At 37.1% G+C, this 23,650-nt stretch overlaps 2 protein-coding genes across 4 annotated transcripts in view; one reads left to right on the top strand and one right to left on the bottom strand.

The window, feature by feature from the left end:
• ELMOD1 (ELMO domain containing 1) overlaps window positions 1–23,650 on the top strand; it is a 270,336-nt gene that overhangs the window by 58,311 nt on the left and 188,375 nt on the right. The gene's annotated exons all lie outside the window — the stretch shown is intronic.
• The window catches only part of CWF19L2 (CWF19 like cell cycle control factor 2), a 97,552-nt gene that overhangs the window by 33,817 nt on the left and 40,085 nt on the right, over window positions 1–23,650 (bottom strand). For 2 of the 3 annotated variants that reach the window (XM_049823542.1, XM_049823544.1), the window contains 2 exons: window positions 22,820–22,909; window positions 157–297 (listed from right to left, as the gene is read on the bottom strand). In XM_049823542.1, coding sequence (XP_049679499.1) covers window positions 157–297; window positions 22,820–22,909 — 231 coding nt within the window. The remainder of the gene's footprint in view (window positions 1–156; window positions 298–22,819; window positions 22,910–23,650) is intronic. The other variant, XM_049823543.1, reaches the window with a different exon arrangement.

The raw sequence follows: 23,650 nt of genomic DNA, 5'->3' as shown, positions 1-23,650 counted from the left end.
TATCCTTAATAAATATGTACTCTAACACTTAATTACAATCATCTTCTGAAAGGAACTTTTTAACTACCTATTGACATTCTGATAAGACACATATTAATTATGGCATCATAAAAGTAAAACTACAAAACCATTTCAGAATTACACTTTAATACTCACATTTGTAAAACTTACCATCTGTCGCTTTCTCTGTCCTCCTTTTGGCTCCTGTGGTTCAGCTGGTGTGGTCACAGGCCATGCCCTTCCACTTTGATCTGTTCTGACAAGGACCACTTGTTCGTCTTCTTGACGGCTTGAAGCCTGTGCCAGGTTTTAAGATATATTTTAAAACAGATGATACAGAGAAAACCAAAAGAAACACCCAACCCACACTGTTTACATGTTTAAAATCCTAAAGATTAAATAACAGATCCTTTACATTTTGCATGTTCATTATAATTCAAAGCAGACAGTATTACCTTACACAAGGTATTCTTTTCCACATTCAAAAAGAACAGAATATTAAAAATATATTCAGCTAGTTAAGTACAGAGTTAAAACCCTTTCCAAAAACAACCAAGTTTGTATTCTTTGTTCTTTTTCATAAAGCTTCATTCCCAGAAGAAATACAATGCTTCTGAAGACAGATAGATAATATTGAATTAATATATACCACCACCATTATAACAGTGTACTGTCCGAAAAGCTGCAGCACGTCACCACTTTTGGGCTTTTTTTTTGGGGGGGGGGGGCAGTGATTGTTTGGTATGTTTTTTCCTTTCAAAACTTGACTAACAAACCAGCCAAAACATTAGCTATTGTTTTTCAACACATTTGCAACACATTCAACACATTAGATCAGACTTTTGTTTCCTACACTGCACCTACCACCAGTACAGATCACTTATCACAATGTAATACTGAAGTTTTTTTAATCTTGATCCTAGGATATGCAGTATAGGAAATACAAACAGCTCAACCCAAGTATCTCTATGGTGAAGAAGATATAGATGAGTAGATGTACATTGATTATTTAGGTCAAATTAAATTATAGACTGAGGCAGAAATGACAACATTTAAATCATCTGTTCGTGTGCCGAAATATATGGAAACAAAAACAAGCATTTACCTGATATACGCCAAAAATAAGTCATTTGTCTTTGGATGGCAAACACATTCAGTCTCACCTAAACTACACTTCTACTTAATTACTGCTTCTACATACCAAAAGAAATTTGGGAATCATGAGGAAGGTGTCTTCTAAATGTAACTAAGTCAAGCTCTTGAGGTGCTGGAGATATGAGGGGAGAGGCATACACAGGACAGGGCAACAAGGGAAGCTTTCACACACTTATCCTTGCTCCTCATGGTGGAATAGAACCACCAGTTCATCTGCTGGAAGAGCAACACAGTAGGGCACAAGCAATCCAGATTTCAAATGCATTGAGGACAAGTATTGACACAAATGTTGAACAAACTGACAAGGAGTGTTGCTCTACTGAATTTTCTACTCACAATTTTTTAAAAAACAGCCTAATAAGGGGCATGGAAGTCAGCAGCTGCCTTGGCTGCAGCAACCACAAGATAGTGGAGCTTAAGATTCTAAGGGAAATGAGGAAGGCAAGAACAAAGAAAAACCCCTGGATTATAGGAAAATTGACTTCAGCTTATTCAGGAATCTGCTTGACTGGATCTCACGAGAGATGGTCATGAATGACGAAGGTGCCCAAGAGAGCTGTTGATCTTCAAGGACAACCTCCACAGAGGATGAGAAGGGTCCATTTGATCTGCTATTTGGCTAAAAGTGGAACTTTCTAAGGAAGCTCAAAAACAAAAAGGAAGCTTACAGAAGGTGGAACCTGAGCCAAGTTACCCAGCAGGACCACAGATGCACTTTTCAGGCATGCAGGGATAGAATTAGAAAAACCACGGCTGAAGCTAAAACTAGCAAGAGATGCGAAGAACAAAAAGAAGGGATTCTATGAGCATACTGGATATCCTTCTACAAGCAAGGACATCACAGGCCCACTGCTGAAAGAGAGGAAGGACCTAGTGAGAAAGGACATGAAAGAGGCTAAGACACTCAATACCTTGCCAATCTTCACCAGCAAGGTCTACTCTTTGGCTTCTCAGGCCCCAGTGCCTAGCAGTAGAGTATGGAGGACAGAAGTACTACCTGCAGGAAAGAAGGATCAACTTAAGGACCACTTAACCAAACTGGAAATATGCTAGCTTATGGATCTAGATGGGATGCATATATTATGCTGGACAAGAATATCACATCTAAAGAGTAGTGGTGGTGATTGGTGGATATCCCTGGAAAAAGGTAAATGTATACAGTCACCTTCAAAAAGCTGAAGAAGAAACACCTGGGGAACAACAGGATGACCACCCTCACCTCAGTCCCCCAAAAACTGCAGAACAGGTCCTCGTGGAAGCTCCTTCCAATCCCAAGAACAACAGCAAAGTGACTGGAAACAGCCAACATGGATTTTCAAATGGCAAATCATGCCTGATAAATCTGCCCTCTGCAGTGAGATGACTGGTTCAGTGCAAAAGGAAAGTACCAAGGATGTTGTTTACCTTTAAGTTTGCAAGGTTTTCAATGCAGTCTCATAGTATTTTTGTTGCCAAACTGGAGAGATGCATAGACTGCAAGACGGGTGGGAAATTGTTTGGATTACCAGGCTCAAAGAGTAGCTGTCAATACTCCGAGGTCTAACTGGCACTCTTCATAGTTTAACTAGCACTATGTTACAGAGATCAACCCCTGAGGAATAGCATCTATCAATGCAACTTAACTTCAACACCCTGGACAATGGAACAGAATTGAATTACTCTGGCAAGTTTGATGAGACACCACATAGGTGGGATGGGGACATGGTTGATAGACTTAAGCATAGGGTTGCCATTCAGAAGGAGCTCTACAACCTGAAAAAATAGGCTGACAGGAACCTCAAACAAATGCGGAGTCTTGCACCTGGGGAAAACTCATGCATTGGCAAAGGTTTAAGACAAACTAGGGGGCAACTCTGTAGAAAAAAAGACTTGGGATGCTTGGTTGACAGCACATCAAAAAATGAGTTTGTGAGTCAGGTAATCACATCCTGAGCTGCATTTTCCATCTCGTAGATTATACAAAGTAATGAGAATTCTAGAGGCCAAAACACTACCCTGAGTCATGAACATGCAATTTATTAACCAATTTACTACCCATAGAAGAACTGCAAAAAAGTCATTTTCAAAAGACCCCATAAACTAGTAAGATTACAGAGGGAAATGGACAACTGAAACAAGATTAAAGCATTCATCCTCCCAAAACTGCTCTAGCTCTGGACAAAATACAGTAGAAAAACATTCTGAAATAACTCTTATTTTTCTAATGATATAAGTATGTAGCCTTGAAACATGATTGAGTGAAATAATCAGTCTTGTCAAATACTAAAAAGAATGTAGATAGAAAGTTATAATTTCCCCCCTCTGTAAAACTAAACAGAAATGCATTTCTTGTAAATGTATTTTCAGATTAACATCTTTTGTACTATCAGCTAGAAGTTTTTCAGCAATTTTCTACTCTATATTTTAACATTTAACATTGTTACAGATACAAAACAGTCTTTAAGCAGACTTCCTGCGTTCTTTATATAGAACATAATACAACTGCTTATTTACAATTGAGGTAGAGCTTTGTAAGTCTCCACATTGCCTTTGCTTTCCTTGTAATCAACAGGTGCCAGTAAGAAAATTTTTATTCTTAGCAAAAAACAGTTTGCTTATTACTGCAGTCAACAAGTTCTAATCTGCTCTCTTTAATGAGACTAACAGCACTAAATGCACATCTTACCAACTATTTCACAATTACTATTATCTGACAAAGTATGGAGACCTTTTTATGACCTATGAGCCAAAAAACCAAAGATTATTATGTATTTTCTTTTTTCTTTAATATGCTTCTTATAACTGGTCTAAGAGTTCAAAACTTCTAAATAGGAGTTACTCAATCTAGAACTAGTGCGAACAGTCAGCTGAATCCTTTGTCTGACATACATCTTCTATTTAAACTGCATAAAGACCAATGAGAAACTAAGATAAACAGTGTAATTTTCCTTTCATTACTTCTATCAGCATTCAGAACACAAATTTTTTTTATTTTTTTTTTTGCAATACCAGAGTTCACAAAGCACCATGTCCCAGGACCCAAACTAATTGAAGACAGAACCCAGAACTAGTCCTCTGGTTTGTTTTTTTTAAACTTTCATTTCAAACTTGAAAGGCAGACCACTACTGAAAAGGTATCGCAAGATCCATGTCACAACTTACATAGGGATGCCATCCTAAAAAAGTGCATGTCCATTCTACATTATGTTCCTAATCTCTACTTCAGTTGCAGGTGGGAAAAGAAAAAAAAACACCAACAAAAAACCCTATTAGCTATGACTCTTAGACTATGACCAAGATTATAGTACAAAGACGAAAAACAGAACAGCTATGAACACATTAAATGCTGGATATCAGAAAGAAAGAAGTTCACAAAGTGGTCCTTACCATTAGACATAGATACAGAAGGTTAATATGAACACTACTGGTAATGTTGATTTTTCTTTATCAGAACCCAAGAAGCAAGCTGCCAGTTGCCTGGCTTCAGTTCAATCTGTCAGCCGGTGACAGGTGAATGGATAGTAAAATCACTATCACTTGTATGAGCAGAGAGGAGATCCCTCAATTTCCTTGTATAACAGGAACATTTTGCCAGATAGTGTAAATCCTTATTATATTGGGCACCTTCAGAACTGTAAGGCCAGAAGCAAACACCTGCCTCAAGGAATTACCTACAAGCGAGGTGGTCTTAGTTTGGACAGAAAAGTATAATCCCTGAACTCCAGTCTACCTTTCAGCACTTAAGATCTTATGGGCACCTAAGTTTTTCCTGGTGGAGTTCTAGAGTCCCATTGAGTTATGCTTCCGAGCATGCCCAAAACTGTTCCCATTTTGCCAGAGATGGGTGGCTTAACATCTATTCCATATCAAAACCCAACCAGAATGGCTCGACTAAACACCCTTATCCCCAAGTTTTATCCCTGGTTGGCTTAGTTCACATCCAGTGCCCATTAACACTCCTGAGTTCATTAAAAAGGGCTGCAGCCACAGATCTAATTCAGAAAAATACTCTTTTGTGAAAATATTCCAGAGGAATATCATTCACTTATTTAATTTCAATGCAGCTCAGGAAGATTACGAATCTATCTCCCACGACTTCTTTACCCACCAAGCAGAGAGAGGAGGAAGAGGAGGCCTGGAATACCTGTACAGCAGGAGTGAAAAATAGACACAAAGGACTCGTTAAGCCAGACAGAATTTATCAGCACATATGAAAATGAAGCATTATCATATAGCTCAGTGATGAAGGCGCTCCCATGGATTGCAGTCCTTCAGACAAAATACCAGGGAGTAGAATGAATATATCCATTTCCCACCTGACTTAAATAATTCCTTACACCTCAGCTATTGCAAACTCCATTTCTAGGTACTTAAAGAGTTGCAGCTCACACTATTGTTGCCAGCTGCCTACAAGCAAAGCACAGGAGTGCTAAGTGCTGTTCCATATCACTCCCTTTATGTACCCAGCCCTTAGCCTTCCCATACCTTCAAGTGCTCCCACCAACTACCTTGTCATTTAGAATTGAAGTTACTACCTTTTCAGCTGATGGATACCCGTTCAGATGATGGACATCCTGTCAAGAGCCAGGTCAGCTCAGCTCCCTCCAATATAGGGACAACAGTACATTCCCACTTCACAGGGATGTTCTCAGATTTAATAAAGGTGTATATATGCATGTATATACGTATTAATACACACACACACATATATATATATACATATAAAAAATTTTTACAAAGGCAGAAATTCTTCACCGGGAAAGTAAGTATTTAACTTTCTAAAAGTTTAAGAATAAAAAAAATAATTAAAAAGCCTGAGAGCTTCTTGATTACACTACAAAGATGTTTAGGTAAACTGGTTGATTAAATTAGAGCAAATAATGTGGACATCACTGAATCTGGTGATATTAGGACAGCCTTTGTCAAATCTTATAAACAATTTTATTAATCTCAATTCGAAGCTATTTTCCACCAAACGACTGATGTCTGCTTTACATCTGCCATCCTCACCTAATGAAAGCTTGTCCCAGAAACCCCAATAAAGTCTGAATATTCTGTAGATACTGAAGTATGCTGGCTTCAATGGCTTAATAATATTTTTCCAAGAAAAGTCACACAAAGGTGGAAGTTATGGACTAAAAAGCTGTCTAGGTAAGCCAAACTTCTCTCTTCTGTACCACCAAAGGCAAATCCCATTCTGCAAAGCAAACTAACATGTCCAACACTAGTCTGGCTCCAATAATGGTATTTTCAGAGAATATACATGCAGCAGTACTTATTTCCAGCATCAGCCAGATACATGCCTCAGATGTTACTTTTTCAGAAGATAAGGTATTTCCTCTCTGCTGGGAGGGAGAGAAGAGGTGATTCATCGCAATAGGAGAAAAAGGCTGTGTGCTTCCACCTCATGCTTGCCATGTGCTAAAGGTCAAACCTGGCTAGAGACAGAGACAACCGGGGGGTGGGGGGAGGGTGCTGTTTTCATGTCATCACTATGTTGTTCAGGCAGGTGTGAGACCTAGTTACCACTACAGCATTAAAAGCACTATTAATTTGAAAACATAACAACAACAAAAAAATTGATCAGCATCAGATGAGCAAAGACAAAGGACAACAGGGTGGAGAAAGAATACAACATGAGCAAAAAGCAGCAGGATGTACATCACACTTTTAAATGGGATATTGTCGTGGTTTCAGCCCAGCCGGTAACAAAGGACCACGCAGCCGCTCGCTCACTCCTCCGTCCCCCTCCCGTGGGATGGGGAGGAGACGGAGGAGAGAAAAGAAAAAGAAACTGGAACCTCGAGGGTTGAGATAAAGGCAGTTTACTGGGACAAACACAAAGAAATTGCAACAACAACAACGGCACTAATGAAAAGTATACAAGAAGAGTGATGCACAGTGCAACTGCTCACCACCTGGAACCCAACACTCCACCACTTCCCCCACCAAAAGTTGAGAGAGCTCCCCCCGGCCCGCTCCCCAGTTATATACTGGGCATGATGGCACACGGTATGGAATAGCTCCTTGGCTAGTTCAGGTCAGCTGCCCCGGCTGTGCCCCCACCTCCCAGGTTCCTGTAAACATTAACTCTATCACAGCTGAACCCAGGACAGATATAAATGGAATAAATGCAAATGGAGTATTCTGGATATAATAGTGAAGAGGTAACTGATGCAAGTTTCTAGGGTGTTAGTCATTTCTGCATGTAAAAAAAAAATAGGCAGACATTTGTGAATATTGTAATGCTTAAACAATCTATAACTTAGCAAGACTCAGTACTGTTACAGACAGTAGAAAATTTTAACAGTTGAAGGAGCTAGGGAAGAGGAAAGCCAAAGAAAAACCAAAGGTTTAAAAACCAGAAGCGGGGGGGGTGGGGAGGGGGGGGAGAACGCTTCATAAGGAGTACTTCACTTGACAACAAGAAACTCACCCATCGGCAACATTTGGTTGAAATAAGCACAAAATTCTGTCTGAAATGGTGGAAAAGACAAATGCACTCACAGACTAAATAGTTCAGACTTAACACAAGATAATCATGTAGAGAAAAATCATAAAAAGAGCAGTACGAAAAGGTAGAAAGGAAACAGGGAATAATTTTAAAAATTTATACACAGCAGATAGGGAAAGCAAAAATGAAGTTAACACCAACAGAACGTATCACAGGGCATTTGCCATGTTTTCTAGATCTTTAAAGACTTGGATAACTCTACAAGTTTGGAAGCTGAAGATACAACCACAGATGTTGCAGTGAAAACTCAAAAATCCAGAGTGTTGCTAACCAGTCTGAAATGAAACAGACCTTTGTAGAGGAAAAAATCCGAACTTGTCTCAAACCTACCAAACCCACATGGCCAACTAGGGATACAGCAGCTCTCCCAAGAGGACTAGTCGAATCCACACACAGAAGGGGCAGCAAATAACAGGAGTTGAACGAGTGGAAAGACGCACCTGACTGAGGACTTCACATAAACAGGACCCTTCAGAAATGGTTACTTGTTAGATTATTCACTGAAAACTGTGAAGGGGCCTGCTGCCCCCATGGAGTCTCCAAAAAGATGCTGATTTTTAGGTGAATCATGTCCCTCCTTCCCCACTTCTTTGTGTTGCTCAGACAAGAAAAGGGATGGAAATTTTCCACAAGGAATGGCTGCAACTTTTCCACTCCCAGTCTCTAAATTTTCACCTCATTGCATACATGACTTTTCAAAAAGATAAATCACTAAAAACAATAGACTGTACAACAGCAATGCTGCAGCAACTGGACAGAATAGTAAACGTCAGATTCTTAAGTCAACTTACAAGCATCCAGTTCCTTTCTACAACATCCATCCCAAGATTAAAGTGTCTTCACTAAAGTTTTTAAAATACAGACATTTCTAAAAGGATGCCATTGTTGAGTAGCCTATTATTTTCCCCAAATGAACAGAATTCACAAGGTGTTCTACATGTCAGAAAAACAGATTTTATGTGCCTTTGAAGACAAGCTCCAAAATGTTAGATCCTAACAACAGCTGCACTTTCATCTTCTTGTTTCTGCATGCCAACATACTAATATACAGGCAGTAGAAGAGTATCTTCTGGATCTGAACCATGGAATCAGTTGGGGTGGGGAAGGAACTCAATAAAATAGAGCTGCCTCTGTGCCCACTCAAATGTTTCTCCTTTCTCTTAATGCATCTGATAATCAAATTCTTCATTAAGTTTCTATCCTCAGGAGGATCAACTGTTTCACTTCAAATATTACACTCCCCATAGGCTGCTACCAAGCTTAGAACATCTGACTGAATATCAAGCAAAAATACAATACAGTAATCAAACACCTAAACCCCAATCTTTTTGCAAAAAAGCCTTTTATAGACTGAGAGAAGAAAAATGACCAAATTTGCCCATAAACAATGACTAACTTCTGACTTAGAAGTATGATTTTAGACATGTTTCTGGAATGTTTTAAAGTAAAAGTATCATGTTTGATACAGATATCAATGCTTTATTTCCATGTTTAATGATCATCCATATAAATAGGCATATGTTTCCTTCCCACCCTTTTCTGTTTAAAGGTGCTGTAGTTCTGCTTCAAAAGTCACTTTCTCAGCTTCTCGATAAATACTGTCCCATGAGGCCCTTCGAAGTTGTGTATTTATTCTAGCAATAAGCAATTCCCAATTAAACACAGCACTAGAACATTTTGTTATTTTAGCATGATATAAAACTCAGTAGCTGCCTCCATACACTAAGCTGCTGTTAAGCTTCTCTTTTTAGAAGTAGTCCTATCTAGGTATGATCTTTTCTCCAGGTGAATGCTTTGATCTTGGAGATGCAGAATGGTTCACAAACCAAGTAAACTTACGTTTTGTGGAAAAACCCCAAGCATTATACTGGAACACATATACAAGATGTATACCAGTATAAGCTGGCTTGTGTGGAAATACTTCCATTTTTCAACATGCAAAACTTCAGATGGCCTCACAACCTATTGGGGGCATTACACTTCAAGAAACATGCAAACTTAACAGGAGAGAAACTGGAAAAAAGCAAGAAGAATGACCAGAAGACAAGAAAAAGTTCTTTAAAAAAAAAAAGATAAGAGAAGGAAGACAAAGTTAGGGAAAACATGCTGGTAGGTTACAAAAACTCATATTCTGCTCGCCAAAACCTTTTATGATGAATAAGAGGAAAACTAAAAGGTTTAAATTGCAGAAGAAATGCACATTAGGTATTAGAAAGGTTCTTCTAACATTAAGGAGTGTAGAACAACAGTACGGTTGCCTAAGAAGAATATGGAATCATCATGTTTGGGGGTTTGGGGGTTTATTTTAAAACCAAGAAGGGCTAGAAAACTACTAGAAACCATAGATGTGTACAGTGGAACTAGAGAGGAAGAAAGTAAGGCATTATTAAGTTCTAATGAGAGACTTCATCAGGCTCCGATTTACACAACATGAAATGATGCAGAGGATAAACGTTTAGATATCATACATACTGAATTCTTTGATTCAGAATCCTAGAGCTGGCAGGTTTGTGGGTTTTGTGAGGGTTGGGGTTTTTTTTTCCTAATTTCAAAAAGTCCAGAGTCCTGACACAAGGCATACGAGACTGACCATAACGTATTTAGATTTAATATTTCAGAGAAAAGGAAGAGGCAAAAAACCTATAGTAATATTTAGCTTTAGAAGACAAGGTACAAAAAAAGTAGTTCATCAAAGAGAAATTTAAAAGAGCAGATAAAAGGACAGAATAATATGGACAGCATGAAGACTAATGTGAAGTCATGTTAGAGACTAGAAGGAAATGCATACTATGAACCAAGATGAATCCAATGGATCAAATACACCAGGCATGATTATTCGGAAGATTAAAGATGTTATTAGAGGCAAAGACATCCTTCAGAAGTCAAAATCCTGTCTAAATAGAACTGAATTAAAAATACAGCATAAATATAGAAAGTTAATTGTATTAACATAAAAAGGCAAGGAAAAAGTTGATTTTGAGGGGGATCTTACTAACAATAAATACTAAAGCTACTTCTAAACACATCAGAAGCAGAAAGCTTTCTGGTAGAAAAAAAAAGATGCTCAAATGGTTATAGTAGTATCAGATGATGACATTTGAATAATAACTTCATTATTTGCATTCTAAAGATAAGATTTTCCTATTTAACAACTTTTTTCTTTTTAAAAACAGAACAAACTTTAGGAATCATCTTTAAATTGAAATATCAGTAAAAGGAGTTTTCAAGCAAGCTGCCATGAAGAGATTATTTTCACTACAGCTCCCAAAAAGAATTCCAATACATAATGTCCACATTCTTCAGCATGCATTATATCACTTAAATAGGTCTCATTACCAAAATAGCAGAAGGTGGCAATTACAACATAAACTTTTAAAATGCACCAAAGGCTGATTCTGGGAATTAAGGGGCGATGCATCTAACATTTGCAATGGACAAACTCACACAAGCATAATAAAGAACAGAATTCCTCTACACTTGAACAAATGTGGCATACTGGGAAAGATCCTTTGCAGGGAAAAGCCATGACTCACAGAAGTATTAGACTTTACTGAAGGATTTAAAGGAGTGTGGATACCAATCTAACTGAAAGAGTGTACTTAAAACTCTCACTTTACCTGTTGATATTTTCTTTATAGATTTATAGACTTGTGTTCCTACAACTATATGACATGGTGTACAGTAACACCTATGTGCCAGTCAGCATAGCACAAGAATAGACTAACTACTTTCTTTCCTACTAACAAACTGTGAAATCGTCCAGGCAACCTTACAAATATTCCCAGGAACTGTTACCATCTTTCATAAAAGAGGCAAGAATTATCTTTTTGTGCTTTATGTAGGGATTCACTTGAGTCTGGCTTTTTGCTTCTGTTTTAACTTGCTTTTAATATCTGGAAAGTATATTACTTCTTCATGCAGTGGCATGGCATTACATAGCTTACTTTAAACCTCTCAAGTTTCTGAATTAATAGCTTAATAGGTTTAATATTTAGTAATAATTAATAAGCTATATTATAAACAGAAATGGTGATAGTTAATATATTACTTGATAATTAACAGATAAATATTATCTCTATCTATACAAATACAATATAGGTTTAAAAAAATATATTTAAAGTACTTTAAATAGGATACATATTATTAAATGTTAAAGTTGAAACTGGAAAAGAGGCTCAGTCACTATCCCTGAATCTTGTGACAACTGCTACACAAACTATATAATTTGCAGTCTGAAACAAAGATAGTGTGTATTTACAGAATCAGAGAGGAATTGTTTGTTGACATTAATTGAGGAACATGAATTTTTACTTCAGGCCAATTACATATGCAAAGTACACAGTTGTTCTCACCAAATGTACAAACCACTATATGGCGATTAACACCCAACTGAACAAAGCAGGCAAGTCTGGTTTTGAAAGATAAATGCTTTAAATTAAATACATAAATAAATAAAATGCGGTTCTGAAAAAGATTTTGAACTCTCCAGAGATGATGCCTGTTCCATAATCCAGCAGGAGGAAATGGAAAAACTGTGTCACCAGGTGGACAGCTTAATTTGAGGAACCGACACTGGAGTAGCTGAACAAAGGGAGTAAGCAGGCCAAGCATCTGAGATAGGATCTACTCAACTGGAACTGGTTTTCAATATTAATAGCTAAAGAGAATAAAATATATTTTAAGAGTCAGTATATTGTGAGATAGGGAGCAACCAGAGCTAGGAAAACCAAACTTTTTTTTTTTTTTTTTAATTACTCAGCCAACAAAAAGCTGCATGCTGTGTGAGTCGGAGAGCTGTCTGCAAATGTTTACCGAAAGCTACACTAAAATGGTACCAGAACAGTGTAACGAAGCAATAACAAAGCTCAGCAACCTTTTTCAGCAAGGAACAATCCTCTACAACTAAATGCTAGCTATGGACAAATTAGATGCTGGACTAAGCATACAACCTGTTTCCTTTCTCTTACTATGGCCAATGAAAATGCTTTGAATATCATCTTTTTCCTCTATTGGAAAAGTCTGTCTTTATATTACAATACCTAGTTAGTGTCTAGAAGACATCTACCACTTCTCAGAGTGCTGGATGTAGCTATTTCTTCCATCCACTGTCTCCTGTTCTTTTCCATTACTCTTTCTTCTCCCACATCAGTTACCCTTCTGTTAGGTTCTCAGGGTGCATTTACACACTATCACCACAGTTACCAGAAGGATGAGCCAGTCTCATTTAGAGGGAGCAGTCTGTCTCCTTCAGTGCTGGCTATTTATAAGGGCATGTGTCATCATTGCAGTCAGTGTAGTCATTACCTGGAGTCCCCACGTAACATAGGTTTCAAAGCACCTAAGCTACCCTTCAGGCTCTGCCGTTTGTTATGAATAATGGAACTGTCAACTTTGAGGCAATACTTATAAAATCAGTAGGCAGATCATTCTCCATAGGAAGACCAAGGTTTGGATCTCACAACAAGATGAAATGAAAATAGTCACAGGTCTGTAACAGCAGGCCACTGTATAAAACTCGTATCTTTGATTTGGGTTTCTTATAGCAGAACAAAAATCAGATTAGGAGAAATAGCAGCATGAGGAAGGGAAGCAAGAGCAAACTTCTAAGTAGGTTAAAAATTTAGTATTTCAAGAAAGACTCAGTAAACATAGTTATAATAGTTATAATAGCATCACTATTATAATATAGTTATAATAGCATCACTATTATAACTTCAAAAGGTATTAAGCTAATACAGAAATAGGATTTCAAAAAAGTTTTTACAAGATCAGAAAGCTGGTCTGCCATAATCAGGACCTTGTTCTTAACAGTGAGGAGAAGCATTAGAAAATCTAATGCAGGCTGTAACACAGAAATTAACAAGTCTACAGAAGAGTATATTCATCAGGTAGTGCTAGGTTTACATATAAAGCCTGAGACTGAAAAATAAAAACAACCAACAAACCACCAAACAAAAACTCCAAACCATAGCTTCTTTTTAGAAGTGAAAACATTAATTATTAGAAAAGGATTAGGTACTTTGATAACTACTGATTGTTTGGTCTCTATCCTTTCTTTCCCCCAGTCAGTGAGTGACACAGGTTAATAACATGTTGCGTTAAAAATTTCGTCTTATTGGTACAAAATCAGTTGCCCTTTAAATTCAACAATTCATTGTTCTTATATTACAAAAAAAGGTATTTTAGCTAAACTGTTTATTACTCAGAGTAAGTAACCTGACCTTCTTATTCATCTCTTCTTTATATTGAATGCCTCTAATCATCCCTGCATTCAAAAACCTTTCTATTTAGATGCAGGATGTTTTTCTGAATACAATGGCACTGCTGGTTTTTTACCCGATTGTTTGCTGATCAGTGGTGGATGGGGGGTTCTGTATGTTGCAAAATGCATGAGAAATTGCTTTTGGATGGCCTTGCAGATTCTGGGCCATCCCAGACTGAAGAAGATAAGGACTTTAGCCCTTTTAAGTAACTTAGTTTAGAAGTATCCATGTGAATTACGTCAAAATGTAAACATAGATAATAGAAGCACTAACGAGCATTCTTTAGGATAAGATGTATCAAACATGCAGAAGATCACACTGCACAGAATCATCCGAGAAGGGTCAAGTAGCGGACAAGTGAGGAAGACTATGGAAGACCACCAGAGGACTCCTGAAGACCACCAGAGACCTTCAATGCACCTATGTAAAGGACATCTGCATATGCTAATAGTTTCCCGGAAAACTAATGAATATATATATATAACATTTCTCAGAAATCTAGTTCATATGTATGTAGAACATGTACTTAACCTGCACAAGCAAAAGGCTTGACAGTGTGCACAATAGGTGGAGCGATCGCCCATGCACCCAGCACTGCAGTAAAGAATGCCTGCTTTCTAAAACTCCAAAATCGAGTCTTACAGAGTTTCTTCGAGCGGCTTTTTCGGTATCAATTTGCTCTCAGTACTCATTGTCATAGAGCATCTCTGAGCTAGGGCTATCAGAATAATATCTCGCGAGTAGAATGGACATGCACACAAACCTCAAATCAAACTCAGTAAGAGTCGTGCTGCCAGCCCATGGAAGTAAGATTGGAACTTGTAATGTGTAACTTACAGCAGCTTGTAACATGTCCAGTGATGTGCCTAGTACTAGGGAAAACTAAAGCGATCAAGTCTAACTTAACAATAATATCGGATGTCAGAAAGCCACATAACCCTAGATCTGGTATATGAGGTACTTTCAGAGACTGGAGTATCAGAAACGGTAATTTTACAAACTGAAAGCAACAGATTAACCCAACCAAAAAATAGTAATTCAGGCATATGAGGGAGCTTAATAATGCATTTTTATTATAAAGAGAGGTAGTCCAATCTAAAATATTATTATTAAAGGAGTATATCTAGAAAAGGGTCTTAAAAAAAAAAAGCAGAGGAAGAATGTGGACAATTAGATGTTGCAGAACAAAGATTTAATTCCACATCCTTTTAAGCTTCTACTCATGTTTATCATACTCTCAAGCCATTATCACTGCTGTTATTTTGGAAGACATCAGAAGACAGCCAAAGACTTGAAAAAGCAAGGAGCCTGTAACATCTTACCTAGACAGGCAGAACAGAATGGTAACGCTAACACTGACATTGGTAGTGGCACTTCCATTCCAGACACCAGTGGAGAGCCCCACTCTCCACAGCCATCAGTGCAGCACCTGTGAAGAACCTCTGCAAAAATCTCACGCATACAACTTTGCAAACCATGCTGCTAGCTGAATGTCTCATTATCCAGATGTGCTGTCCCAAATCCAAATGTTTTCATTCCTTTTAGAAGGATGGGTGCATAGTTTAACTGGTCCTCTTAAACAGCCTATAAAATGTTTCTGCTTTATGTTGGTAACAACGGCTAATGAGACCTAACATGTAACTACACTAAAGACCAGCTGGTCCCAACAGTCACTGGTTGATCAAATTCTCCTTTCAAAACCTCTTTTTGAACACAATAATTGTGTTTCATTGCTTAAATGTACGAAATATATTATTAATTTATGGTTCACACTTTTATAAATGGTTTTACATGTAAATTATTTTACAGTCCAAAAAGGTTTAATACCGTATATTTACCAAAGCTGTGCAAGGACCAAGTGAAGCATCAGTGAGGTTCTACCATTCCGTTTCAGATTGGAAGTATCTCCTGCACCAGAAAGGCTTTCCAGGAATGTTTTTGCTTTTGTTTTTTCTTGGGGCTGGGGTGTGTCAAATTTGTTAAGAAAACCAGAATTTACTCTGAGGAAACACGGTGAAAGGGTAGATACAGCAGTAAAAACATGTAGAAATTCAACATAGTATTAGGAGAAAAACAGAGCTAGAAAAAATGGCACTGTCAACTACAAGTGCTGCATGGCACTTGCGTACAGCTTTTGCTTCCAGTGTCAAAGCATACTCCAAAGCTTTTGTATTATCAGTTTGAACTCTAAGTGGTTTTATCCGCTCTGCCCTTTTATACCTGTTGTATGTACCAAAACCAGTAAGATATTTTACATCATTTAGTTACTGATACAATTTCTCCAATACTTCAATTGCAAAAAACAATTTTCTGTAGATTTCATTCAGGAAGTTAAGCCATTTTGTCTTATTAAATTTTTTTCTCATAATTAACTGTGTAATCTTCTCTTACTGACATCAACAAGAGTGTTCAAGAAATACACTCACCAGAAACTGCATATACCTATTATTTTTAAAAAGTATGCACTAATGATATTAAAGCTGTTCTGCAAAAGTATGTCCATTTTATTATTCCCTGTTCCAGTTAGAGTTAGTCAACCCTTTGTGTGGAAAATACAAACTTTTTCTGAAGAAAGAATGGCACAGCCATCCTGCAGATGAGATTCAAGTGTGATGGAACAGCAGGAATTAGAAATCATGATGAACTGAAAACATCTGAGTAAACAGGCCAAGAACCATCTGTTGCTGTATCTCCCCACCATCTGAAGATCCAAATGAAATTACAGATTTTTATCGTGCATTTAGCAAGGATCATTAATCCCCAGCATTCTAGTTTTTATACAAGTGTCTCAGCGACATTTTTCTGAGAAGCAGTTTTAAATAATTTTTTTAGTGATTCTTTATATATTGTAAGTCTAAAAGCATTACCACAATTGTATTTAAGTTTTGCACTAGGACTATCACAATGAAAGGCCACTCAACCATGTGTTATTAAAATATATTACAGGTAAATTTTGACAACCAAATATTTTTACTGCAGAAAAATATCTGTTTATAGTCTCAATTCCTAAACCTAAAATTAAACATGCTGGCACACCTGCAATTTTGAATGTTAATTTTTAGTATGGTTTGGTGTTTGGGTTTTTTTTTTTTTTTTTGGTGTTGGTTGGGGGGGGGGTTTAAAGAAAAAAAAACCCACACATCAGAAGCACTGATTATTTTTCTTCTTTCACTTCCTATTCCAAAGTATTAATCACTATCTAAATTTTACATGTATACTCACATATCACACACAAACAAGATACTATTTTACTTTTAGATAACTGGCTCTTTTTGTAAGGAATCACTGTCATTTTTAAGCTATTTTTGAAAAAGCCAATCTTGAAAACACGTGAAAAATAAAGAAACATTCTCATTTTTCCCTATTATCATTATTGGAACCAATAGAATATTATTTCAGGTTTGTTCCACAACTGATTCTTCTCAACTACTCCTAATATATGGTTTACTTGTCTTGGGATAATAACCGTGCTGCAAAAAATTTCTCTGGGTAAAGATCCAGCATGTTCCATCCTGTCTCTCTTACTGCAAAACCATACATAATGGTATGCAATGGATGGTATTTTATCATAAATAGGATTTGAGGTATAAGCCAAGTCGTATTCAGTCTCCTTTCAGGAAAAAAAAAAGGTAAGTAATAATTCTTCAAAAAGAAGGAGAAAAAAAAAGAAAATAATTTATACTGAGCTAGGTTCCCCAGAATTCTCTCTCAGTCTGGACTCTAATGCAGGGATCCAAATTAAACAACAGACCTTCAATCCATCAAAATTTATGTTCAGATGTAGTTTGTAAAAAGAGGTGTTGGAAACCTAATCATCCTTAATCCTAATCATCCTAATCATCATTATCTATACTTAGGAAGAATAATTAAATAAAAAATGCAGAAGCATTTGAAGTACATGAAGCTCTTGATATCAGGAAGGTTTTCACTAAAGACGTGGCCTACTTATGCCATAAAACTAGCTAAATTAAGTCTTCCTTGCACTATAAATCTTCTCCACCCAAGATGCACAAACAATAGACTGGGGAGTGTTACTCTTACAGATGAAACAGGTAGCCTAAAAAGTTATCTCCTTTAAAGCAGCATCATGTCAGTCAGATGCCTATGTAAAGTGAAATACGGTGCCTGCCAAAATTGAGAACTGTTGCTCTACAGATGTCTTTCATGCCCAAGAGGCTTCACAGAAGCACTACATACCCTTCATCAGAAAAACTTCAGGAGATTTTTTTTCAGAGTTTTTTTGCTCTATCTTGAGGAACAAATATATCTTGTGGAATATATATTTATATATTTTGTGTGTGTGTATATATATATTTGTCTCAATCACTGTTTAATTCCTTATGCTTTAAATATATTTATTAAATTAATCACATTAGACTGAAGGCTGATAGACTTTCATGGAAAATTCAGTTATTCAAATAAAGATTTGCTAGGCTGAAATAATTCATGTTTTCCTTACAATTTCTCAAACACGTGACAGAAAAGCCTGTATTTCTCTCTACTTTTTCAGAACGTCACTCTCCTCTTTTAAATACTCTACAATAGTATATCCTCTACCATGTTATTTGTCTTAAAGTACCACCTTCTGCTTTCATTCAATTTTGTATTGATTCTGTATTTTAAACACAATTCATCATTATTAAGAACTGTCTCTAGCAATTGCACAGCAGAAACTACTTTCCGTCTCCTGCATACTGATTAAGTGCTATGGAACAGGGTAACAGGCTTAGGATTGAGAAGCTTTTTTTCTTATAGGCCTTACTTCATTTGGAATTGACAAGAGTTTTAAAAAAATGCATACATTTATACTTCATTCATCCACCACCATGAACTGAGTCTAGATTTACCTAATTTTGTATCATGTCAATTTACTTCCTGACTAAAAAAACCAACCCACCAAAAAACCACCCAAAACCACAATTAAGTCAGTTTGTAGCAACACAAAAGCAAACTGTTTTTCAGTTAGCAGATTTGACTAATTCTTATGCAGGGACCATACTGAAGGAAGCATGAGAAGAGATGGAAAAAAATTCGGAAAATTTGAAAAGGCAAAGCACATGAATAATGCACACCGTAAATTATTTGGAATCACCATAAAAAGCACTTTCTACATGCAGATTAAAACATAAGACAAAGTTACTTTTTTTTTTTCCCAGTATCAAGAGAATCCAAACATGTTTTAGCCTGTACTGAATTTTATCCTGGGATAACTTCATACACAGAAAACCTATAACATTATTATTTGTGGGTGTTCACTTCATTTAATAGAAACATCACACTAGCTACCAACAACAAAGAAGAAGAAAAAAAAAAAGAAAACAACAACAATCCTCTTCCTCAAGGTAAATTTTTGCTATAAAATTACCCAAGTGGGCTTACTCAGGATGCATCTGTAGACTTCTCTTCTGCTTCAGTATCTTTTACAATTTTCTTGCTATTCTAGGTTCAGAAAGATGTATACATTCATGCTTTTTGGCATCATTCAGTTGGAAATCTCTACTTGCAACATCTAAACGCATCACAAAGAACCGGTCTCAAAACAATGGATGACTCTGGCCAAAAAACCCCCTAGTAATAGTCTTACCAGGTTCTGTACACTTGGTGAAATATATCAGCTAATAAATGTAAGGTTTTCAAGCACCAAACATCAGTATTTGAAAATTGTACTTCAAAACCACATTTTTGGGGTTGCTTGGGGTAGAATTCTTGTCTAAATCAAACAAACTATAAAAGCTAGATTTGCCTCTGTTCTCACTTACAAACAAATAAATAAATAAAACCAGGACTTAAGCTACCACTTTACAATCCCTTCAAGTCTGTAGTTTCTTGATCACTTTAAGGCAAAATAAACAAGCACCGCTGTCAGAAGAATTGATCCCGTCCTCTGTACAAACCTTAGCCACCCATGCACACCCCCTTATACTAGCACAAGACTTCATTCAGTCACACAGTGAACTGAATTGGGAAACTGATCCATGTTCAATTAATCAACAAATAAAAAAAAGCCTCCCTAGGGAGATGCATTCAGAATTGCCTTCCCTGCTTCCTGATTTATCTCCCCAGTTCTCCCAACAGAAGTGAAAATAAACCAAAACCATGTTTCAGGACCTTTCAGCATGACATTGGCCATGCTGCTCCAAGGAACCAGAGACAGACCTGCCCGAAACAAAATGCTTTGAGTTTGTTATCTGTAGCGGAGGCAAAGCTATCAAACTTTGGGACATCCATTCTGAAAACCACTTCTGTGAAAACTGCTTCAGCTATCTTACTTCCAATACATCTGGCTGAACTGACTGAGGCTATCATTTGGGTGGTCAATGTCATAGAAAGACTGATTAATACAGTATCAAATGCACAAATCAGCCTCTTTTGTGTTATGACATGGTTTCTGAACATCTGGGCTGTTCAGACACACAGTGTGATATAGCTGGCCCTTGATACACAGGAGCATCCAACACATTCTGCTTGTGTCCCAGTAATACAAAATCGGTTTGAAGCTGTAAAGCCAGTAAGACTACCCTGGCAACTATCAGAAGGATAGGACTTAGAGCAAATGTCAGCTTTGCTGCACTGTTCACACTCAAAAGCCACATAATACAGGCTAGAAGTTGCCATGAAACAGGTGCAGGCAAGGCATATTCATAAAGACAAGACAGCAACCCTCTAAAATGTACAGAAGGACCTTCACCCTCTGGAAAGCAAGCCCTGGCAGTAATTAAAACCTGAATGACTTCAAATAAACTTCAAGGTTTTCACTATGGTCAGGGGAGTCTGCCAAAGAAGTTGAGCAAGTTATAAAGAGGTTGATACTGTTCAGGCATGATGCAGCTCAGGAGCTAACCTTCCCAGAATTACATCAAGCCTGTTGTATCTGTAAGGAACTATTTGCATTGCCAAACCACGGAAAGTCCAAAACAGCAGGATTGTCAACAGTGCTGGCTCCCACAAACTAATGATCATTGCTGCAAGACAGATGGACTCTAACATAAAAATAGGCATTCTGAGATGAACAGACTTAAAAATCAAGCTTCTACATCTGGAATTATGTAAGCAGCTGATCCTGAGCTTCAGAGAGCCAACATGGAACTCATACGGGTAGATATTTTGCATCAAAGATACTTCAGAGAGGAAAGAGCCCGGTTTTAAAATCCCTTCAATCTTCCAAAGAAGCTTCTATCAATTACAACACTAAGGTAGTCAATGGGGCTTAGTCAAACTCCCACAGGGGAGGAAGGAAGAGGGGGCAGACTAGGGGTATTCACAACCTTTTCCAGCACGTTAAAAGGGAATGCAGGGCAAGGAATGGACATGGCCTCTAAGTCCCAAGACCCAGCTTGAGTAAATAAGCACACAAGAGTGCAAAACAATATGGACAGGCACACAAAAGATAAAACAAAAATCATAATTATCTTATAGCATATTCATGAGTAGAAGTGAGTAAGTCAATCCCTTTGAGGCTTTAGGACAGCAAGATGGCATTTCCAATCTAGCCAAGTCTATAATACACCATTCTTTTTCAGTAAGGCTCCTCCTGGACTACCCATACATTTTTCAGATGCCAGTCCAGAGAGAGATCAGGACCCATGTCAGGCCAGAAGGATGCAGACTATTTCTTCCTTGTCAGTTTATCCTTCTGAATCCTCAAACGCTTGCATTGCTGAGCTTGGTGTTTCTACACGTAGGGAGGAATCTCCCTCTTGCAGAGCAGCCTATCACTTGGTAAAAGCACAAGCTGTGAAATCAACTGCCCTCAGGATCAAGAGAGCTAGAAAGAGAGGCCTCATGATAAAGTATGTTTTCACTCTTTTTTTTTTAAATTATTTTTCCTTTCTGAAAATTAAAGCAGTATTTACATTTGGTACTTTTGCAATGACTACATGCTGTTAGTTCTAAAAATCCATTAATTAGAAATTAAAATAAAAATCAGACTATAGTTAAGACTAAGGCTGACCAAAATTGTTATTCGTGACTCAATTTCTAAGGAAAAGTCTTTACCAGCATTTCTGAGGACCACCCATAACATGCCCTCTACTTTCCAATTTTAAAATCTGAATGGATTTTTTCCTGTGTAATTACACAACTCCAATCTGCTTCATTCGGGTTTTTTTGTATATAGACAAAAAACATGCCTAAGAATTGCACTGCAACAAAGCAGAGTCTACCTACACAGAGCTTTTGTAATCTTAAATTCTGAGTTCAAGGTCTGAGACTTCCTACTTTAATGCTATTGTCATAATGCAGTCAGCAAGAGGCCACACATTAACCTCCAGTTGAGTCTGTCTTCTAAAGACTGGAGAAATACTAGTCAAGGTATGAGGTCTGAGATAAAGCCTTTTCAAAAAAAAAAAAAAAGAAAATTAGTGGCTTTTCAAACTCAGCTGACTTGCAGCTGAATTTTCACTGTGGAATCGGTGTCAAATTGAACAACAACATTAGTTTTTGCCTAAAAATCTCCTCTCCATCATGAGAACAGAGCTCATACATGAAGATACTGACCCTGTTTCCTTGTAGCTATATCAAAGTTGTTATGGAAGAAGATTACTATCCATTTCTTGAACACCACCCTTTAAAAAGAACAGCATTTGAAGTACCAGCTTCTTCAGAGACATCAGTTTTGTGACAGCCAGCACAGTCAACAACACGACACATATCAGTTTTATTTTTAATGGAAGATATATATCATTGCTGAGAAAATATTACCAGTAAAAAAAATCCTATGGAAGTTGCTAAAGTACAATGGAGAAAGTTTTGTTTACCATGAAAAAGTACAATTCAATTAGAACAGTAACTTGCCTAAAGTCACACCTTGTAGTTTTCCTAAGTAAGTTTCACATTTCCTGTAATTCAGCTGCTACCTGTATTATATCATTGTGTTAGTACAAAGAAAAAAAGAATATTTTCCCCTTACCTCTCTGCCAGACTTTGCTGGAATCTGCCCTTGAGTCTCTCTCAATTTGCGAGCGTTCTCAAGTTCTGCTTGAAGTTTTGAAGCTAACTCCTTCAAAGAAAGTGGTAGTACTCCATTAGTTTAACCATTTTTAACCTCTACAGATCTTTATATCAGAATTAACTATTAATTCCATTTCTTTATGTTTTGATTATTTTTTTTTTAAACTCAGATGACACAAAAAACCTAAAGAAAACGTCAATATAATTCACACAATTCTTTACTGGAGATAAAAATAAAAATTGTTCAGAACAGAGGCATCTAAAGTATAGAAACATATAGTCATAAAAACACCAGAAAAATTATGCTTAAACATTATTCAGTTATACTAATAAATGTTCTATGTAGCTAAGCATAGATAATACTTTAGGTATAGGAAGCCAAATAAGGAAGCCTGAACACATCAAGTGTACAACCTTTCCATGTTATGCTACGTACCCTTTTATTTATTTTTATATATATATACACACACACTCACATATGTACACACAACCCCCCCACGCAGTGGGTCTAGGGAACTCTCTCAGACATTTTGGCTCTGCAGTTTCACATCTCTCTACACCACATGTGCAATTTTGGCACTTAAGACCTTACTTTGGGTATAAAAATGGACAAGAGGTGGAAGATGACAACTGTTTACAGTCTTGTGTAAATTGTTTTTGATGCTTCTGCTCTCTTATCCATCTGTTTATTAAATACAAGTATTTTTTTAGTATCTTGGTTTGCTAAGAATTGCCAGGTGTCAACCTATCAACCTATAAGAAATACAACCATTTATACTATGACCACTTT

Source organism: Accipiter gentilis, chromosome 19 (assembly GCF_929443795.1).
Source record: "Accipiter gentilis chromosome 19, bAccGen1.1, whole genome shotgun sequence".
Taxonomy (NCBI): Eukaryota; Metazoa; Chordata; class Aves; order Accipitriformes; family Accipitridae; genus Astur; species Astur gentilis.
The sequence above is the reverse complement of the archived record's forward strand: the minus strand, read 5'-3'. Positions and strand labels throughout refer to the sequence as shown.